Raw genomic sequence first — 22178 nt, forward strand, 5'->3', positions numbered from 1 at the left:
GTGGCAGAGTGTTTGCCTAGCATGTGTAAGGTACTGGGTTCGATTCTCAGCACCATATATCAATAAACAAAATAAAGATCCATTGACAACTAAAAAAATATTTTAAAAAAGAATGCTCAATCAAGACAGCAAATTACAGTTAGCTCTCAATCACAATATAGGCCAATTTTAAGATGTTATATAATAGTGCATCATATAATTACAGAACTAAAATATACTACACCTTGAGTACAAAACCAATAAAGGAAAAAAAAACCTTACTAGATAATTTAAGCAAATGATTTCAAAATACCTATTTAATAAATGAACCCAAAATAAATATGACTTGCCCAAACTCAAAGAGCTGATTAATAGCACCCAACAAAAACAAGCATCCAGGCCCCCTGACTGCATGGCAAACGTCATTTTCATTACATTATATGCCCAGTGATACTAAAGTCAAATTCAGATTGCCTCCATTGTGTGCAGGACACAATGGAGCAAGCCTGTAATCCCAGTGCCTAGGAGAGATAAAGGGTTGAGGCAGGAGGATCAAGAAGAGTTCAAAGCCAGCCTCCAGCAGCTTATCCAGGCCCTAAACAACTCAGCAAGACCCAGTCTCAAATTTTTACAATATATAAAAAGAGCTGGGGATGTGGCTCAGTTATTGAGTGCCCCTGGGTTCAGTTCCTGATATAATAATAATAAAAAAAGAACTCCAATGTACATAAACCAATACTTTAGGAATCTTCCTCTGCCATACTGAGAAACTGAGGTACAATGTACAATTTCATGAGACTCAGACTGACCCAAGAGTACTTCCAAAAAACAAAAGGTAAAACCTTCTAAGAAAATATATCAGCATTCTAGTTCTAAACCATATCCCAAAACAAAACAGAGACAAATCCTAATCACCTGATCTTAACATGAATTCCATTGCTTTGGTAAAATATATGCCAAAAGAAAAACCAAACATATACAATACTACACTAACAACAATCATAATTCCCCAAAGCACAAATTTATATCTAAGGTTAAAACACATCTTTTGTACTTACCATAACTTTACTTCCAACTATCTGCATGCAGTGGTCAACGAAGAGAGGTTATGGTGTAAAAAAAAAAAAAACAAACAGCAACAATATTAGTAATCAGAAGCTTTTTCACAGAAGTGTTTAGTAAATTAGTAAATAGCTAACCCTACTTACACTTTGAATACTTTAGATCTAGAAGTTAAAACAAATCAATAAATATTCATTTCTACCATATTTCAAAAATATGTCCTCTATGGAATAAGGATTCCAAAATAAAGGATAATTATATTTTGAGAATTTTTTAATGTATTTTAATGAGCTTCTCTTATAATACAATCTAAATATCAAGTCATGCAAAGTTAATAGCAATCTGGAATCAGCTCACAGCCCCTCAAAAAAATTATCAATATAAAATTGATTTTTTTTCAAATATTGCCCTTTTTTTCTTTCTTTGTTATGACAAGTATACTATTAAGGTTAAAATAAGGTGTTTTAAAACAAACTGTCACATTTAAAGTCATGCATTAAGTTCAGAAGTAAACTTTAGGTTGAAAACTGGAACATTTTATCTGTTATAAATTTAAGGGTTATACTATTGTTTTATCTTATACTTGAAAATTACAAAGAAAGATTGCTTGTTATTCTAGTTTTCTAGGTCATCCTAGAATTTCTATTATAAAATCAGAGTTTTCTATATAATGTGAGGACAATGAAGATTTTATATATAAATATAAATGCTTATATTCACTGGGAGGAAATAATTCAAAAATCTCAATATTGAGCTTTAGATAAGAGATAAGAGAATCTGAGAGGAAAAGATGTGTTTAAGAAAACAAGAAGTAAACTCACAGTCCTAAACATAATTTTATGCCAAAATCCAAATATAAATCAAATCACTGTTATCAGATTCCCACATTTGAATATCAAGCAGTGTCCAAAAAAGAACTAATCCACAATCTAAAACCATTAATCTGATAGCGGTTATTATCAAGATGCGTTCTATTTTTCAGCCAGTGCTTTAAAAATAAAAATTAAATTTAATTGCAACCCCAGTAAGAATCCCAAATGAAACACGATATGACAAGATGCAAAAAGATAATGACAGTTTCCAAGTAAATTATTCCAGAGGAATCCATGAATCTCCAAATGGAGAAGCAGGTTTCTTAAATATTCATTCAACAGACTATTTACAGTCAGTGATTATTTAGTTGAATAAAAGCCTCTTTGGTGCCATTAACACTCTTCTGAATTGAAAGATATGCTATTGACCTAAATTATTTCCTCCCACCAAAAAAGACAGAGGTTGTGTTTGTCCCTTGTCTATTTAGCACAGACATAAGACTAAAAAGAGAAGACAAGCCTGTCTCAACAATTAAGGCAGGTCTATACTCAGTGAAATAACCACAATATGGCCCATTTAATGATTCATTTAGATTACAAAATGACTGCATTTAGCTAAAGCACACACAGCATTAGATTAGATTGATTAGCCAAGGGAAGCTAAAATAAACTAGTTTGGTCATGTCTGGGTTTAATTGTTTCATCATATCCAGACCATAGCTGGAAATGACCCAAGAAAGAAAGTCTCTGATAATGGCAAAAGCAAAACTATAATAAATGCATACACACACACACATATACAGATGCACTGCAACTTTTAAGTACTTGTTATATAAGTAAGTCTAGCAAATCTGTGAATACAGTTGGTTTCACTTCTTAAATTATTTCTGAAATTTTTTTAATCAATGATTCTTCTCAAAGGTTCCTATGTCTTCAAAAATATAATCTCACATATTCTAAAATCTCAACTTCAAAGACTGTGATTTAAATTAGAAATAAACTAAATTCTTGGTATTCTAAGGAAGTCACTGGCATTTGGCAAACTAATGTTAAGACTTCAGTGAATAACTTTTCCTAAGTGTCAAAATATGCTGTTAAATATATGTAAAACCCTCTATAAATCTCCAACATGTTGTGCCTGTTTCAGGATTATGAATCGGTAGGATAATTTCTGCAATATTAACAAAGCAGTTTTCCATTTCTAAAAACATGCTCAGGTTTTGAAAATAGAGTGTCTCCCAGGTAACCTGTGGCTTAATCATCCACATATACTGCTAGCCTAGGTCAGTCCATAACCACACTTCCTACAGTAATCAAAGAGTCCAACTCATGATGGGCCAATGGCACAAACCCGTAATCCCAGAGGCTCGGCAGGCTGAGGCAGGAGTTCAAAGCCAGCCTCAGCAACTTTGCAAGACCCTAAGCAACCTAGTGAGACCCTCTCTCTAAATAAGATATTTTTTTAAAGGGCTGGGGGTGTGGCTCGGTGGTTGAGCACCCCTGGGTTCTGTTCCCACCAACAATAAAAAAAAAAAAAGAGTACAACTCATAGGAGATAAATGCAGACAGGTGGTTCTTCTCTACCCACCTATTTGGAGTTCACTCATTACTGACAGAGTTACTCAAAGTAATTTTTCCTATAACACTCATATGGTTTTTCTCTACTATGAATTAAGAAAAAAAACTAAGTCATGGTTTACATAATTACCTTGTGATTTCCTTAATATTCTCTTATTCCATGTTAATTTCAATAAAGTTAATTATACAACAAAAGAGTCTTGTTTGCTTTAGAAACAGGTTTTGGCCATATTTCTGTATATTGTTTCATCTCTCTTTAATGTCCTTACCCAAGAACCCAAGGAGCATAATGGACATTTCTCACTGAGCTCACATTTTGTTCTTTTGGTTTTAGATCCCATACCAAAGGACTAATGCAGGTGATTAAATGGGAAAATATACAATTTATGTTTGACTTTTAATTGCCACGTTTTACACTTGAGTCTAAAACATTTTTCTATCAGAGACTCCAGCCCTTAACTTTGCTTTAAATGAGGAAACCTTTCCCCCCATACCAGGGATAGAAACCAGAGCCTCACACATGCTAGGTAAGCACTCTACCACCGAGCTACATTCCCAGCCCTAAACAAGTAAACATTTTTAATGAGTGCATCAATATAATGCAAAAGTAAGGGTAAAAAAGTACAAGACATACAAAGCACAACCAAAGCCTAATGAAAGACAGCAGGATGGGAAGGAAGCCTGGTTACATGGGGGAAAACATTCATACATTCAGTAATAATTGGTGCAAATTTTATTGTCCTGATCATGAAAAGGTCAAGGGATTAGAATATTGTTTTTCACTGAATGCCATCCCTCTCACCTTTAAAAAAGAAATAACACAAATAATTTTCAGAGTTTTAATGATAGAAAACAGTACTAATTAATGTATCCCCAAGGTGAGAAAGCTTCAAAACATACTTGTCAACAGGCTTTCTTCCATCATAATATTTGGTCCATGAAAAACAAATATAATCTTGGAACTGTTATGAATGTGCTATGCATATATGAGGTGCTCATAGTTATGCTGAATGAAACAAATAAGGACAAATACTCAGTAGTACTGGTTTTGAGGCTGGTGACTTAAACATAAAATTTTCATGTCTTTTGAGAACATTCCATTTCCATCTTCTGAAAAAAGCAGATTGAATGAGCTCATCTAATATTTAACAAATCTGTATTTTAATCTGAAAAATGAGTATATAACTTAAGGTATGCATTTCCTTGATCACTTGAAAAGGAAACTATGAGAATAAATGCAAACAACTTCTTCATACAGATCAGATAATAATCAAAAGGTCAAAGTAGAAGAGCATCATTTATGTATAATTTCCATTATAGTCATTCCCACTTACACAAACAATGACCCAAATAAGCCAGAGACACTAACAAAATCCTATCATTAAAAATATTATATGACTAGTCATATAGTATTATCTGTACTTTGCATTCAGATTTAGTTATATAGATTTACTAGCATACTTGCCTTTAGGTATTTGAAAAATAACACTAAATGTACACCCTGCATTTCCTAAAGCATTTTACTGTGAACAATAACTTGAGTGCAAAAATGAGAAGAGATTCATCAGAATTTCAAAGTAAAATCCTATGCATCACCTAATTCTATTGAAAACGACGCTCATGGCAAATTTCACTTATCACTTGAAACATATTTCTGCCCTTGGATACCAGAAGCAAATTAAAAAACATGCTGTTGCTCTGCTCTGGCAGAGCTGCAATGCGTTATCTTTAAATGGTTCAGCATTCAGATTTAGCTTGCTTAAAGTACAATATAGAATCAATACAATTGCAAAATTCAGTAATTGCTAATAGCATTAATAGCATAGCCAAATAACATTAGAATATAATTTTCCAATGAAGAAATTTAGTGGTCAACTCTTCAAGTGTAGAATGTTTTAAATGTGCATGTCTACATGCATATATATGCATATACCTACAGATAAAATCACTGTATATACACACTCATACACACACATACACATCCACTGATTTTATGATCTCTAGATATGAAAAGCTGTTTCTTTATAGATATGTAAAAGACACATTTTGCCCTTTCAAAAATACATGTTTCTAATAAAAAATTAAACCCAAAGACTTATTTTGGAAGTGCCTTAAAAGGTGAAAAAAAGCAAAATACTTTATTAAAACAGTAAGTTTTTCCCATTGATAATAAGTCCTCTCAATAAACCTACTTTCAAGTCTTGAAACTCACACAGATTTGATTAAAGTTCCTATTAAGCACTTTCATTTATATTGAACAAAGCTGTACAATAACAATTATGAGGCAGCTTACACAGTTTGCATTATATAAATGATGAAAAAAGCCAACAACACTGCATATTAAAAAGCATTGCTAAAAATTACATGCAAGCAGACACTAGACATGTAGCTTTAATGTCAACTTAATTAAAGATGACTATATTGTTTCTTATATTCTCCCTCAAAATACAAAATTTTTATCTAACAATCCATACATTAAGTGAAATACCTGCAAAATGCTGTCGATTTTTAGTAATTGCACAAAGCCTCTGCCCTGAAACTCACTGAATTACTTCAAGAGCCTGCTGTCCTTTCTAAGCTTTCTTGTTTATAATAATGAGAGCTTCTCATTTCCAAAGATGAACAGTTTCATTTTTAAATATATACATTTTGAAATATATAAATGTATAAAAATCAAACACAAATTGTTTCCCAAATAGTCTGAATACATTGCAGCAAGAATTTGAACATCTGAGGTTTGTTCATCTTTTAAGTAGATAATGCTTAAGCTCATTCTGTTGGTACCAGGAAAGTTTCTCTACTTACAGATTTGGCAGTAGCAGAAATATACTGGACAACCATCTCATGCTTGGTGGTAAAATCTTTGTTTCGTAAAGGAGCTTTTTTTTCTTCATTAAGGTTCATGTCCTCCTGTTAGAAAGAACATTCACTGTGAGCATTGATAAATTTCTGCCTAAGCATTTATAAAGTGATGAATAAATATTAATGATGTCTATGTCTTAAAATATTAAGTCATTCTGTAACTAACAATTCTTTTTTTCTGGATATTTCACTATTATTTTTTACCCTAAGATACCATAATAACAAATATTAATAAAAATCTACTTCTTAAATAAATACTTCCTGCTATAACGAACAAAACTCTTTTTTTCTGGATATTTCACTATTATTTTTCACTCTAGATTCCACAACCTTGCATAAATTTTACCATGCACCCAAGGTTTATATTACTACCAAGTCATTCAGTAAACAGGGAGAAAAAGGTATTTTTAAACTATTCCACAGAATAAATTGGCAGTTTAGAGCATAGATATACATTATACTGCCCTACCAAAGCTATTTGTTTAACTTAATAGCAAAAGCAAATACACACATACAAATTGCTTAGGATTACTATTATCCAAGAAAGCAAATATGATTGGCAAAGAGGGAATATGCATCCATAACATATCCCTGAAGAAAAATTCATAATAAGTTGTTGGATTTAAAAAAGAAAAAAGAGAAATATAGTTAGGGGGGATAACAAAAATCACTAAATGGGCTAAGGAGCTGAATAGACACTTCTCAGAAGAAGATATACAATCGATCAACAAATATATGAAAAATGTTAAACATCTCTAGTAATTACAGAAATGAAAATTGAAACTAAGATTTCATCTCATGCCAGTCAGAATGGCAGTTATCAAGAATACAAACAATAATAAGTACTGGTAAGAATGTGGAGAAAAAGGCACACTCATACATTGCTGGTAGGACTGCAAACTGGTGCAAGCAATCTGGAAAGCAGTATGGAGATTTTTTGGAAAATTTTGAATGGAATCACCATTTGACCCAGCTATCCCACTCCTCGATCTATATCCAAAAGACTTAAAATCAGCATACTACAGTAACGCAGCAACATCAGTGTTTATAGCAGCTCAATTCACAATAGCTAAACTGTGGAAGAAACCTAGATGCCCTTCAATAGATGAGTGGATAAAGAAACTGTGGTATATATACACAATGCAGTATTAGCATAAAAGAGAATAAAATTATGGCATCTGCAGATAAATGGATGCCATTGGAGAATATCTTGCTAAGTGAAGTAAGCCAATCCCAAAAAGCCAAAACCCGAATGTTCTCTCTGATAAGTGGATGCTGATCCATAAAGCAGGGAGGGCATGGGAAAAAGGGAGGAACTTTGATGGGCAAAGGTGGGGAGAGGCAGGGAGGGGGTATGGGGGCAGAAAAGATGGTGGAATGAGATGAACAACATCATCCTACCTAGGTACATGCATGACTGCACATATGATACAACACTATGTTGTATACAACCAGAGAAATAAAAAGTTGTGCTGCAACTGTGTACAATGAATCAAAATGCATTCTGTCATATATAACTAATTAAAATAAATAATTTTTTATAAAATTCTTAAAATGACTCACTGGACAGAAAAATATTCACTTATAAGAACACACTGAGGTTCAGTAAACTTTATGAGATTGGGAATATACCTTTATTTTGTGAATATGCACACCTATAACACTTTCATTACACAAATTATTTTTCTTCATTTTGAAACTTATGTTAACCCCCACAACAGAAAAAGACACCCTGGACGGAATTGCAAAACCAAGATGGAAATGATTATGCTTCAAAATGGAAAAGTGAAAAGAAAACACAGAGAATGGGCCAAAGTGTTTAGAAATTCTGTCAAGGGATGGATACTCACATGGAAAGAAACTTTTACAACTCAATGAAAAGACAAATATCTTAATTACAAATGGTCAAAGTATTTGAGCATACATTTTTCTTAAGATATGAAAATGGCCAATAAGCATATGAAAAGATGTTCAACATCATTATTTATTAGGGAAATGCAAAGGAAAACAGCTTGAATAAAATAGATTAAAATAATAAATGTTGGAAGGAAGGGATGGGGAGAATACACAGATTCCTAGCATGTTCAAGGTCCTGGGTTCACTCCCCAGTACCACTAAATAAACAACAACAAATGTTAGAGAAGGGTTGTCAAGAAACACTAACCTATTGCTGGTGGGAATGTAAAACAATGCAGCCAGCCATTTTGATAAAACAATGTGCCAATTTCTTGAGAGGTCACACATACGATTCAGATCATATACCCAAGAAAGATGAAAATATCTGTACACCAAAACTTGCACATGAATGTTTATAGCAGCATTATTACTAATAGTCAAAGAGTAGAAACAATTCAAGTGTCCATCAAGTACTGACTAGATTAACAAAATGTGGTATATCCATATAAATTTGTCATATACAATAGTATTCAGCCATAAAAAGGAATAAAGTATTGTTATAAAATGGATGAGCCTTAAAATTATACTATGCAAGTAAAAGAAACCAGTCACAAAAACCACATGTTGTATGATTCCATCAATAAAAAATCAAATCTACAGAATTAGAAAATAGATTATTGGTTGCCAAGGCCCAGAAAAGAAGAAAAGAATATTAAATTATGACTGTTTATGGGTTTGGTGTTTCTTTCTGAGGGGATGCAACTGTTCTAAAACAGTTTGATTGTTATGGTGATCTTTGAAATATACCAAGAAACACCAAAGTGTACACTTTAAAAGGATGAGTTTTATGTTATGTGAATTATATCTTAATTTATTTTACATTCCTAAGTTTTAATTTTGATTGATATATAATTGCACATATCCTTGGAGTACAATATCATCTTTGGATACATGTAATGATTGAATCAGGGTAGTTTGCATATCTATGATCTTAAACGTTTGTCATTTCTTTATGGCATTGGAATATCCAAAATGATCTCGAGTCTTCTAGCTCTTTTGAAATATAGAAAACATTATTTTTAAACTATAGACACATTACTGTATAATAGAACACCGGGACTTAACTGACCAACCTTTCCCTGTCCTATCTCCCCCTTACTGCCTCTTAGCCTCTGTTAACTACTATTCTATTCTCAAATTCTATGAGAAAATAAATTAGTGGGAATGTAAATTAGTATAGCCACTGTGGAAAAAAAGCATGACGTTTCCTTCAGAAATTAAAACAATCATGGGTCTGGGGATATAGCTCTGCTGGCAGAATACTTGCCTGACATGCACAAGGCCCTGGGTTCAATCCCCAGCACCACAACAACAACAAAGAAAAGAAATTAAAACAGTCGTATGATCCAGCAATCCCACTACTGGGTATATATGCAAAGGAAATGAAATCAGTGGTCAAAGAGACATCTGCACTCCCAAGTTCAATGCAGCACTCTTTACAACAACCAAGAAACAGAAACAACTTAAGTGTCCATCAACCGATGAATACAAAAAGAAAATGTGGTGCATATAAAAAGTGAACACTATTTGGTTAAAAAAAAGAATGAAATCCTGTCATTTGTGACAAAATGGATAAAACTGGAGATCATGACATTAAGTGAAATAAGTTTAGGCACAGAAAGATCAAGAAATACCTCACGTTCTTTGTCATATATGGAGTCAAAAAATTTTATCTTAATTTTTAAAAAATCAATATTTTATTTCTTTATTCTTTTGGTAATTCTGACAATTCTATTTTCAATAAAGTAAATTTCTTGACAAAGAATAATACTAAAGCTATTTTAGAGACTCATATGTGATAATGTGGTGGAAAAACCAAAGAATCCATGAAAAGTAACAAAGTGTCATTTATCTATTGGATACAGATCCCCCTAATATACAAAACCCAAAATGTTCTGAAATCCAAAACTTTTAGGATATCATTCTGAAACCTTTTGAATGTTAATATGACATTGAAAAAATTTCAGATTTTAGAGCCTTTCAGTTTTCTAATTAGGAATGCTCAACCAGTAAAGCCTATGCATATACTACAAAATGTGAAAAACTCTAAAATACTTCTGGTCCCACACACTTTGGATAAGGTATATCGTAGTTAACTTTAGTGACAGCAAACATCACCTGACCTATATGTGTACCCACTGCAGTCATTCTTATGACTATACACAGTCAATATCTATAAATTTCATGTTATATATACAAGTTCTTTTCCATACTCATCTGGATCACTGTCTCTACTCTTACCTTTTCTATCTTATATCCATATTTTTTTTCATTTGTATAGCTTTTTAAAAACTTACTAGAAAGCAGAAAATACATTCTGCCTCTCCCTCTGTTAGTTTCTAGCATTGTTGAATCCAAACAGAATCAGAGTAACTAGTCTGGACAGCACTTTTATAACTCCGCAGATGCTCATCTATGTTCTACAACTATATCAACTGGCGAGGAACTCACTACGTCCTCCAGCAGCTCAGCTCATCTTAGGGCAGTTAAATTTTTGCTAGCTTTTTCCTTGGAAGACTAGATTTGAAATATGTGTAACAGAATATTAATGTGTTAAGGTGGCAAGATTGTACCTTTCCTTTCCTTCTCTACTTTTAAATTTTATAATCACTTATTTACCAGACGTATACTATGCACAAGGGACTATGTGAGGCTGGTTAAGAGAGTATAAATTTGAGAGACTGCTTTTATATTCAAATTAAAGGTTATTATTTATAAAGCAATGCCTGACACTTAGAGAAAGCTACACATATATATAAGTCATGGTTTAGGGGAAACAAACATAATAGATGGACTCTTTGGAAACACATAGGACAGGTGGAAAAGTCAGAGAAGTCCTCACTAGGATTTGGGTCATGAAGGATAAGGAAAAGCTGACTAAAGGCTATGAGACTAGCTAGGAGATTGTAGTGGTCATCTTTCATTTTTGGCTACCCAACATCATTTGAACCTGGCCTCTATATTTTAATATATCCTCACATTATCAGTCCCACCTAACAAAAGTAGAATTTTTAAAAATTACAATTGCCAGTCTCCCTTAAAAGTTAGATGACAGGTATGTGGTTTAGTTTCCACCAACAAAATGCATTTATAAGAGATGCAAATCCAAAAGTGAAGTATATTAGAGGAAATAGGCCATGAACAGGTCATCCATTTGGGGGGTTTTGGTAGCAACAGAAATCATGAAATTACAGAATCAATGGCAGATTTTTTATTAAGACAGTTTGACCAAGAGGTTCCAAGGTGGCAACAGCTCCTTAATTGGACTGTGTTTCAGTTGTGTAGTTTTGGAAGTTATTCCTATGATGGTACCTAGAGCCTGTTTGTGTAACCCTCCTGTTTAATATCCCTTAATAATATCTTCTACTTAATGTAGCCAGAATGGATTTTCTTACATTCCATATTTGGGCTAGTAAAGTGTTTCAAGTGACTAGTGATAAGGACAATAGATAAAACAAAAGGAAATTAACTCAAGAACCATATACATGTTTTTTGAAGGTGACATTTTCTCCTTCAAGCTACTAAATTCAATTTATTTTCATGTGACATGGATTAGCATCCATGACTCTCTCTCTCAAATATTCTGTGGTTTGATAAACAAGGAAAGAAAAGACTTCCATCTCTTTCATCTTGTTGTACTATACCTCTTTAATTCAGCCTCTGATTTAATAATCTTATTGGCTAAGCATATCATTTTGCTCATTTATAGCGTGCTCATTTTCATCAAAATCCCTAAATTCTTTCTGCTCACATATGCTGGATTAGGTCTCTTCAGTCTCCAAATTTTCTGGTAAAATTGCAGTCTCCAATAAATGTGGTTATCATGAATCTATATCCTCCCAGTAGAGTCAACTCTGGAATACTAACAAGATTAAGTTGTGTATTTGTACACTTCTCAGGCCAAAGAGGGTGGTGTGCTGCTTTTGGCAGTCTCTAAGTAAGCAGTCTCCTCTCCTTCCAGTGACATTTCTACATCACTATGCACTTCCATTCAATTTTTAATGATGCACAATGCTGAGATCATGCCATCAGAGTAAAATTATTTTGTAGGAAAGTAGGCAAGACAATAAGGGTAATGGATTATATGTACCAGAGGAATGTTGTCAAGATTAAGTATGATCATACATATCAAGTGATGTACTAACTAGTCTTCAAAGAATGCTAGCTATTAGTAATGTTATCACAACCCGAGCCCTAAAAACCAATCTTTAGGGATGGGTTTGTGGCTAAATGGTAGAATGATTGACTAGCATGTGTGAGGCACTGGGTTCAAATCTCAGTACCACGTATAAATAAATGAAATAAAGGTCCATCAACAACTAAAAATTTAAAAAAAAACTGTAATAAAGTGAACCTTTATCTTACCCTTATGTGTTAATAACACTACGTTCTTCATAGTTTTCTTACAAGTACTATGTTCTTTGTTCATGATGCTTCTTGGTCTGCCTGAAATACTGTCCTATTTGCCACCTCTCTCCCTTTGTAAACCACAGCTCCCCATCAAATCCATATCTGGTTAACTATTATACTTCAAGGCTATGCTCACTAATTTTTCAGGAAGATTTCACCCCAAAATACCTCATTTGGAAATGGCTAATCCTTTTCTTTCATTTTAATTCCACTTACATTAAATCTACATGATAAATCTTTCTCTCCTCAAAACTGAGCTAACTGAGGGCAGGAACTTATTTATCCTTTTACTTCCAGCAAAGAACAGTTCCGGGAATATACTAAGAAATAAACAAAGATTTATTGAACCAATGCGATATTTAGGACATTTTCTTTAAATATTTTAAATTGCTTTAGAGTCATCTACATTTTTATATTTATAAATTTAATGTATAGGTTGACTGAAAATGGGTATCATTCATGTGAACAGAAGAGTCCATACTCATTTTCTCCTTCTAGAAATAAAAACATATCACTAATTAGGCAGCTGATACTTCCAAATCATTAACTCTATCTTTATAATATAATAGCAAAACTAAATAGAGCAATACTCATAATTCAGTATTAACACTAAACAACTTAATTGAATATGAACCTACTTCTAAACACAGAGTTCTTACAGTAGTCAAAACACAGAAGCAAGCTTTTAGCTTGTTTAACATTTATTTAATGTATCTACCGTACATGAGAGGAGTGTAGTTACTAAAAACATGTTCTTTGAAGTCACAATAGCTGACCACTTATAATACTTCAAAGCCCTATTTGCAACTAAGAAACTATTTTTTCCTCTGTCCACATATGTTGTGATACAATTTTTCTGTATAGACAAGTTCCTTCACTTCTTCAGCAAACACTGTATTCTTTTTTATATTCTTGGTGCTGAGGTTTGAACCCATGGCCACATACACTCCAGGCAAGTACTTTACCACTGAGTTACACCCCTAGCCACAAACAATATCTTCTTAAAATTTTTAATAAGGAACTACATAAAATGAGTCATATGAGAAAGTCAAAGGTTAAGCCAGCTGCCTATTCATTCATTTGTTTTGTAATTAATTCATTCTCATTCTTTCTCTCCTTCTCTCTCCACTACCATAATTAAGTAGGGGACAATATAATTTTTTTTAGTTTTCCCCTCACCTTCCAACATTATGTCTATTTTCCTTTATTTCCCTCTGGTTTTATATTTTGCTTTATGAGACAAATGTCAACCTTCTATATTTTTCTCTCTCTTCCTTCCCTGTAAGACAAAAGTAACACTGGTATATCTGTTATAAATTTCATATATATTTTCTACAAATTATATACTTCTGTTCCTGTAACATGTCTTGATTTCAGCTTGAGGATAAATTTTACACTTGCTCTTCTTAAATCTGAACTCAACTTCAGCACTAAATGCTTGCCATCTTACTTTCATTTCTTTTTTTTTTGCATTTTTTTATTGGTTGTTCACAACATTACAAAGCTCTTGACATATCATATTTCATACATTAGATTGAAGTGGGTTATGAACCCCCAATTTTACCCCAAATGCAGATTGCAGAATCACGTCAGTTACACATCCACAATTTTACATAATGCCCTATTAGTAATTGTTGTATTCTGCTACCTTTCCTATCCCCTACTATCCCCCCTCCCCTCCCCTCCCATCTTCTCTCTCTACCCCATCTACTGTAATTCATTTCTCTCCTTGTTTATTTTCCCATTCCCCTCACAACCTCTTATATGTAATTTTGTATAGCAATGAGGGTCTCCCTTCATTTCCATGCAATTTCCCTTTTCTCTCCCTTTCCCTCCCATCTCATGTCTCTGTTTAATGTTAATCTTTTCTTCCTGCTCTTCCTCCCTGCTCTGTTCATAGTTGCTCTCATTATATCAAAGAAGACATTTGGTATTTGTTTTTTAGGGATTGGCTAGCTTCACTAAGCATAATCTGCTCTAGTGCCATCCATTTCCCTGCAAATTCTATGATTTTGTCATTTTTTATTGCTGCATAGTACTCCATTGTGTATAGATGCCACATTTTTTTTATCCATTCATCTATTGAAGGGCATCTGGGTTGGTTCAACCACAGTCTAGCTATTGTGAATTGTGCTGCTATGAACATCAATGTGGCAGTATCCCTGTAGCATGCTCTTTTAAGGTCTTCAGGGAATAGTCTGAGAAGGGCAATAGCAGGGTCAAATGGTGGTTCCATTCCCATCTTTCCCAGGAATCTCCAAACTGCTTTCCAAATTGGCCGCACCAATTTGCAGTCCCACCAGCAATGTACAAGTGTACCCTTTTCTCCACATCCTCGCCAGCACTTGTTTTTTGACTTCATAGTGGCTGCCAATCTTACTCGAGTGAGATGGTATCTTAGGGTGGTTTTGATTTGCATTTCTCTGACTGCTAGAGATGGTGAGCATTTTTTCATGTATTTGTTGATTGATTGTATATCCTCCTCTGAGAAGTGTCTGTTCAGGTCCTTGGCCCATTTGTTGATTGGGTTATTTGTTATCTTATTGTCTAATTTTTTCAGTTCTTTGTATACTCTGGATATTAGGGCTCTATCTGAAGTGTGAGGAGTAAAAATTTGTTCCCAGGATGTAGGCTCCCTATTTATCTCTCTTATTGTTTCTCTTGCTTACTTTCATTTCTTAAAATAGTAATTATTCAAGTATCCTTCAACTTCTAGGCTTGGGAAGATCTGTACCTCTAAAGACAATGAATGAATGAAGGCACCCCAGTTCCTAAAATACATCCTAGCACAAACAATGATTACAACTATGTTTTATTATTTTAAGGTTCTAAATTAATGAATTTTTATAAGATTTGTTTAATTCTTTTGTAAAGGGATGTTGAATAATTATTCTAGCTTTGGTTCCATAATTATTTCTAGCTAGAAAGAACCAAACACTTCTTTTTAAAATCCCAATGAAAATATCAGGTATTTTTCTACATAATAAAATAATTGGCCAATTCTACCTGATACTAATTAACTACCTCATGTTTTCAAAAGACCCAGTTAATTTTACCTAAATAACCATTGAAACTATGGGAGCTCAGGAAGAAAACAAAGATAAAGGAAAAAAGTTGTTCAAATACATTATTTGTAAAAATAGTGTGCAGCCCAAAGCAGAAAAAAAAGGACACAATATTAAGTGAATATTACTGAGTATAGTACAAAAAATCATCTATTTCTGCTTTCAAAGCCCTGTTGGAAGGATCCAACTTTGAATACCTACATATACCCCTTTATTATCAAGAGGGTAAATTCAGAACATGACTCAATATTAGAAAACATAAATATTACTTATTTTCTCTTGTAATCCTTAAGCCTGAGCTCGTCTTTAACCAATGGTTTCCAGAGTACAGAGATTACATAAAAGACCCACTGGGGTTTAGGAAATACTGTTATTCAAAAAAGAAAAAAAAAAGTAAAAGAAGACTTCCTGATATTTCACAAGAGTAACCACTAGATCCTTCATTGGATCCACAGGTTCAAAAGGTACATGAGCTTACAGGAAAAGTGGTGTATGTACAATGAATATTTATTTTCTGTACTGCAGCACACTGCAGTTGACATGTACCTGGTTAATGGATTTATTGGTTATTTTATCTAGTTTTAACTCAATTGACCCTCAAGATATGAAAAAGTAGCTATAAATGATTCCTACAAAGACAACAGACTGAAGATAGTAATACCAATAATGCAAGTACAAGGGAACAAGAAAATGTTAGACTGCTATTTCTCCTACTCATAATTCTTATTCTTTTATCACACAGTAAAAATAACAAAAATCTAAGGCTAATAAATTGCACACCCACAAGATTGACATTATTAAGGTAACTACTTAAAATATGGATGCATATCAATCATCTGTGATAACCCTCACTTTATGTACATATTATACTTTAAAATGTTAGCTAATAATGGTATACAGCCACCTCAAATTAGCAGGCTATTTAAAATCCAAGCATCCAGAGCATGAATAAAACTTCTTCAATTTTCTCAGCAATAATTAGAATCATGTGATAATCAAGCACCTTATTGATACCATATAAACTTAATGACACATGCTTAGAAGCTTCTTTGGAATTTTCTTTCTTTAATAGCAAAAGACAAAAGGTCCCATGGCATGGAAGAAACACTTGGTAAAAGCAAATGAAATAATACATGCAAAACAGCATAGCAGTCAACTAAAATACATCCCTTGTCAGCAAATACTGTCAGAAGACACATAGAAATCATTGCTGAAAATTTGCTAAAGCAAGCATTAGAAAAATTACTTGATGTGGGAGGCTTGCCACATAGCTGGATGAAAATACAGGGTTGTTTTAACAGCTTACAGTATCTGCTAAATTGTTTCAATAATGGAATAAATAAACCACTTTTGAGTCACTGATAGGACAATATAACAGAGAAAACATACTTCCAAACTTAATTATTCTTTAACAAAAGAAATTTTATGGAAAGTATAAGTGGGCAGGATTCTTGAATAAGGTAGCCCAACTTGTAAAATTCAAGCCAGAATTTTAAAGAATACAGAATGCTACACAGTCAAGATTGTAGCTCTTTTTTAAAAAAAATATATTTATTTATTTTAATTAGGTACATATGATAGCAGAATGCATTCTGATTAATTGTACACAAGTGCAGCACAACTTTACATTTCTATGGTTGTACGTGATGTAGCATCACACCATATGTGCAGTCATACATGTACCTAGGGTAATGATGTCCATCTCATTCCACCATCTTTCCTGCCCCCATGCACACTCCCTACCCTCCCCCCCCTTTGTGTAGCTCTTTAAAAAAATCTTTTAAAATAAACCAAGGTATTTCAAATACAATAGAATATCTACAATATTTTGAAATGAGACAGGAAAGGAACATGAAAACATTTTGTACCTTACAAAAGATATCTCTGGTTATCTCAAAGCCATTTAAAACCACTGAAATTTAGCATGATTTAGGCGTTTTTCATTCACACAAAAAAAGATAATTAATAAGAAAATAACTTCTTTCAACAAACTTCACTGAAAAAGACACACATTGACAACGGGCACCATCCCCCTTCCCAGATCAGTCACCTCCACCCTTGCTTCCTCTTTCTTCCTGGTGTTGGATATATTGTCTGAAGCAGGAACAAATAGACAAACATGAAGATAAGGTTCTACAGATTAAAGACAAGGAAGAAAAAATGGAAAGAGCCCATTTCTCTCATGACATTTGTTGAAGACACGTTTGTTCACTAAAACCCATTTTGAACCCATTTATTTAAAAACATAAAAATGCAACACTCCAGATTCATTGTAAGAGAAACTGACTATCATCAACAAAGAAGGAAATTTACTAGTCACTGTTCAGCAGGAAACATTTACTTGATTCATGAATTGGACTGATGAAAGTTAATACTATGATTTAATAAGCAGTGCTAACTATGTACTTGCTCTATTCGGATCTACGTATCTTTGTCAGATTTATGTTCAACTATGAAAGACATTAAGCCAAATATCAAAATAAAATGATCTTGGAACTAAACCTTCTAATTGCTGCCTGTTTTTAAGCAAGACATAAAAAAATAATGACACACTGACACTGCTCTCACTAAAACATTATTAACCATGACAGCAAAGGCTTTTGTATGATTAAAAAATAAACTCATTTTCAATCATTTTTTAAAATCTTGTTCATTTCATGTTTCTCACACTTTACTATGTCTACATTTTATAATGTAAATGATATTAGTATATGCATATGTATATAGTTTAAAATACTGGGGTTACTTGCTCAAATGTGTGTGTATATACACACACATTATATATGAACTTTATATATATGTATGTGTGTATATATATATCTATATTTTTTAAAGAGAGAGAGAATTTTTTAATATTTATTTTTTAGTTTTTGGTGGACACATCATCTTTATTTTTTTTTTATTTTTATGTGGTACTGAGGATCGAACCTAGTGCCCCGCGCATGCCAGGCGATCATGCTACCACTTGAACCACATCCCCAGCCCAATATAGCTATATTTTTAAAGTGTACACACACACACACACACACACACGCGCGCGCACACACACACATGAAAACAAATCCCCCACCATGGGGTAAGAAATCAAAAGGTTTAGAGACTAATGCACTAGTCCAGAGACTAGGTCAGTTTTGGGGTAAATCTCTAGATAGTAAATGTTTTAGGATTTACAGGTTATACAATCTTTGTCTTTGTACTCAATTCTACAGTAGCACAAAGGAACCATAGAAAATGCATAAACAAATGGATGTGGTTGCATTCAACAAAACCTTTTTGTGGACTACTGAAATTCACATAATTTTCATGGGCACATAAACAGTTTTCTCTTTTTGCTAATCACTTAAAAATATAAAAACCATTCTTAGCTTGCAGGCCAAACAAAATAAAACCCTTGTGGCAGCAATAATATCTTTGGCATCTTTACATCCTCTATGACTAGCAAAGTGTCTGGCATTTGGCAGAAAGCCATCAAATAAACTTTACCATGACATGGAAACTTGCCTTTGCTTTTCTTCTTTATAATTCCACCCACCTATGCTTCTATATGTCACCCCTATCATCATAACAAGAGCTACTTAAAAGTAGGGATTTTCTTTGAACCCTTCAGAACTTGAAACTGTACCTAGAGCTGGGGATGGAGCTCAGTGGTAGAGCTCTTGCATAGCATGCACACACAAGGTCTAGATTCAATCTGTAACACCACAAAAAAAATTAAAAATAAGTTGCTTATAGAAGGCCTTGGACTTTGACAAACTAAATTGTACACACTATAAGAACATTTTTATGCCCCAATTAAGATTGATAATTCAAAAGTGACACTCAGTTTCAGTTTGTTTAGATTTTCTCTGCTTCCTTCCTGAGCCCCTGCATAGTATTACATACCCACCAAAGTAACCTATTCATAGCTATTCTAGTATTACAGAAATCATTTGTTTACTTGTCTCCCTGACTAAACTCCGAGCTCTCTAAGGGAAAGGGAGATATTGTATTCATCTTTATAACTCCAGCACTACCTAGCACACTACACATATCAATAAATGGTTGCTGAAATGCATTTATAGCAATAAATATTGGCAGGAACTTTTAAAACAGAAGTATTTTTAAAAAATATTTCTATATATAAACATACAACATAGGCAGTGAATTTGTGTTTACCAGTGACAGTAAATTTTCAAACATGCTTCTTTGAATTCCTCTTCCTAGAACTCCTATTCTACTATCCCCTCAGCCGTAGACCTTTGATGAGGAACATACTTGGTAAGGAAATTTAAAATTGAGTCATATTTAGTTACCTTTTAAATCTGTTTTCTGGATAAGTTTTGTTCCTTCTTATTTTTTCTTAAAAGTCTGTATGAGAAAATAAAATACACTGCCCAGAATAATGCTGGCATTACAACAGTCTAATAATATGAAGTAAGGATACTAGATATGTAAATGTAACCAGTGGAAATTATGCCATCTAGACAATTTCTGAGAATCTGATCATTTTTGACAGCTATATCTATGGCTGATTATAGACTCTAAGACCTAGTTTACTATAATTTAGTTTATGGTAGTTTAACAGTTAATTAAAAGTACTTATGCTCAAAGCACTAAAAGGTTCTCATCCAAGCTAACCAACTTCTACAAGACTGGTGTTGGATTTAAAAGAAATCTGTAATAACAGTCAAGAGAGAACAAGTATACTTGGGTTAAAGTACAACACCTGGTATCCAAAGAAAAGGAAAAATTGAGAGAACAAAAGTTAAAAACCTTGAGATTATTTATGAGAGTTCTAACAGATGGAATAGTGGATAATTTAGCATTTAGTGCATATAATTATACTAAAATTGTTGAAAAATGCACAGTGCATTAATATAAATCACTGAATAGAAAAACATGTAAGAACAGGAATATAACTCAGAGGTAGAGCACTTGCCTAGCATGCATGAGACCCTACTTTCCATCCCCAGCACTGCCACAAAAAAGTTTAAAACATGAAATTTCATGTGTATTCACCTATGAAACATTACCTTTACTAAGTAGATATTAAATGAAATTGCCTAGAAATCACAAATCATTTCTATCCTCATCCACTTGCATAAGAAAAAACTACTTAATTACCTGTATTAGAACACAGTCCTTACTGACATTTCTATATGAATCCAATGTTGCCAACGAAACCTAGGTACCTCCACTGATAGACCACACCCTTGTGTTAGCTAATAGAAATCAAATTCCAACTTGAACTCCCAAGAAGTTTTTGTGTGTTTATATTTTTAATGTTTAAATGGAAATCTCTCACCTCCTCCATACTCCCTACCAAAAAACAAAGGACTCTGCCTTGATTCTGTTTGTATAAAAATAAACTTATTAAAGGTTTATTTACTATTAAACGTTTAAAAACTCCCAAGCAGTATATTCAGTATACAAAGTTCAGTTATTCTTGGGAAGCTCAAAGCTATGAAAACTTTAAATGCTGAATCACTATAAAATGCAGCATTTTATTAATTTTCTTAGATTTAAAGTGAACAGTGGAGAGATTTCTTTCAATCTTAATTAAGGGCAATACAGAATATTTCTGATTAACATGAGAAAGGTTAAAAATATGAACTTCATTTAATTTAAGTTTGGGGTTACAAATTATGTGTAATACCACTATAGTTCAGTCACCTTTGAAAGTTACTAAATCAATAATGTTGAAGCAGTATTGTTTTCTTCCTGATAACTTTACCCACTGGTGAAGATTTGAAAACGTGACTCTGGGAAGAAGGGAGTAGGACCCTATAAAAGTATAATATACTCCATGCAGGTAATTATATCAACCATATAAAAACAATGATATATTTGAATTCTTGAAAGTTGTTTTTTGGTTTTTGCTGTTTTGTTTTGTCTTACTTTTTGTTTTGTTTTGTCTTATTTTTTTGTTTTTGTTTTGTCTTATTTTTGTTTTTGTTTTGATATCAGGGATTTAACCCAGGGGCATTTTCCCAGTGAGCTACATCCACAGACCATTTTTATTATTTTTGAGTCTCACTAAGTTGCTTAGGGCCTCACTAAATTGCTGAGGCTGCTTTGAACTTGCAATCCTCCAGTCTCAGTTGCGGGGATTACTGGCATGTGTCACCATGCGCTGCTGAAAGCTTTAATATAAGAACCATTTCTCAATTTTCAAACAATTGTTGGTAACCATACTCTAAGCACAAAATTCAGTTTATAAACTAAAGGTGGCACATTGTTTACTAAGAAGCCAGTGTTCTGTAAAATAAATAATCACCTAAAAAATCTCAGATTTGGGGCTTTAAATCTGTCAGCAATGACCATTGGTACCATTACTCAGAAAGTCTGTCTATAATTGCTTCATTGAGTATCTACAATATGAAGTGATTTATCAATGCATGGAACAGATGTCAGAGTCAATGGAACATTAGTAATGTACTAAGACATCAGTAAAGTGAAACTGAGCCACTTAGAT

General features: G+C 33.2%; 1 protein-coding gene across 4 annotated transcripts in view; it reads right to left on the reverse strand.

Moving 5' to 3' along the window:
- The window catches only part of DIAPH2 (diaphanous related formin 2), an 813387-nt gene that overhangs the window by 733054 nt on the left and 58155 nt on the right, over nt 1-22178 (reverse strand). For 3 of the 4 annotated variants that reach the window (XM_081278193.1, XM_081278190.1, XM_081278191.1), the window contains 2 exons: nt 6237-6341; nt 1038-1058 (listed from right to left, as the gene is read on the reverse strand). In XM_081278193.1, the coding sequence (XP_081134319.1) occupies nt 1038-1058; nt 6237-6341 (126 nt within the window). The remainder of the gene's footprint in view (nt 1-1037; nt 1059-6236; nt 6342-22178) is intronic. The other variant, XM_081278192.1, reaches the window with a different exon arrangement.

Source organism: Spermophilus citellus (assembly GCF_964194105.1).
Source record: "Spermophilus citellus genome assembly, chromosome: X".
Lineage (NCBI taxonomy): Eukaryota > Metazoa > Chordata > Mammalia > Rodentia > Sciuridae > Spermophilus > Spermophilus citellus.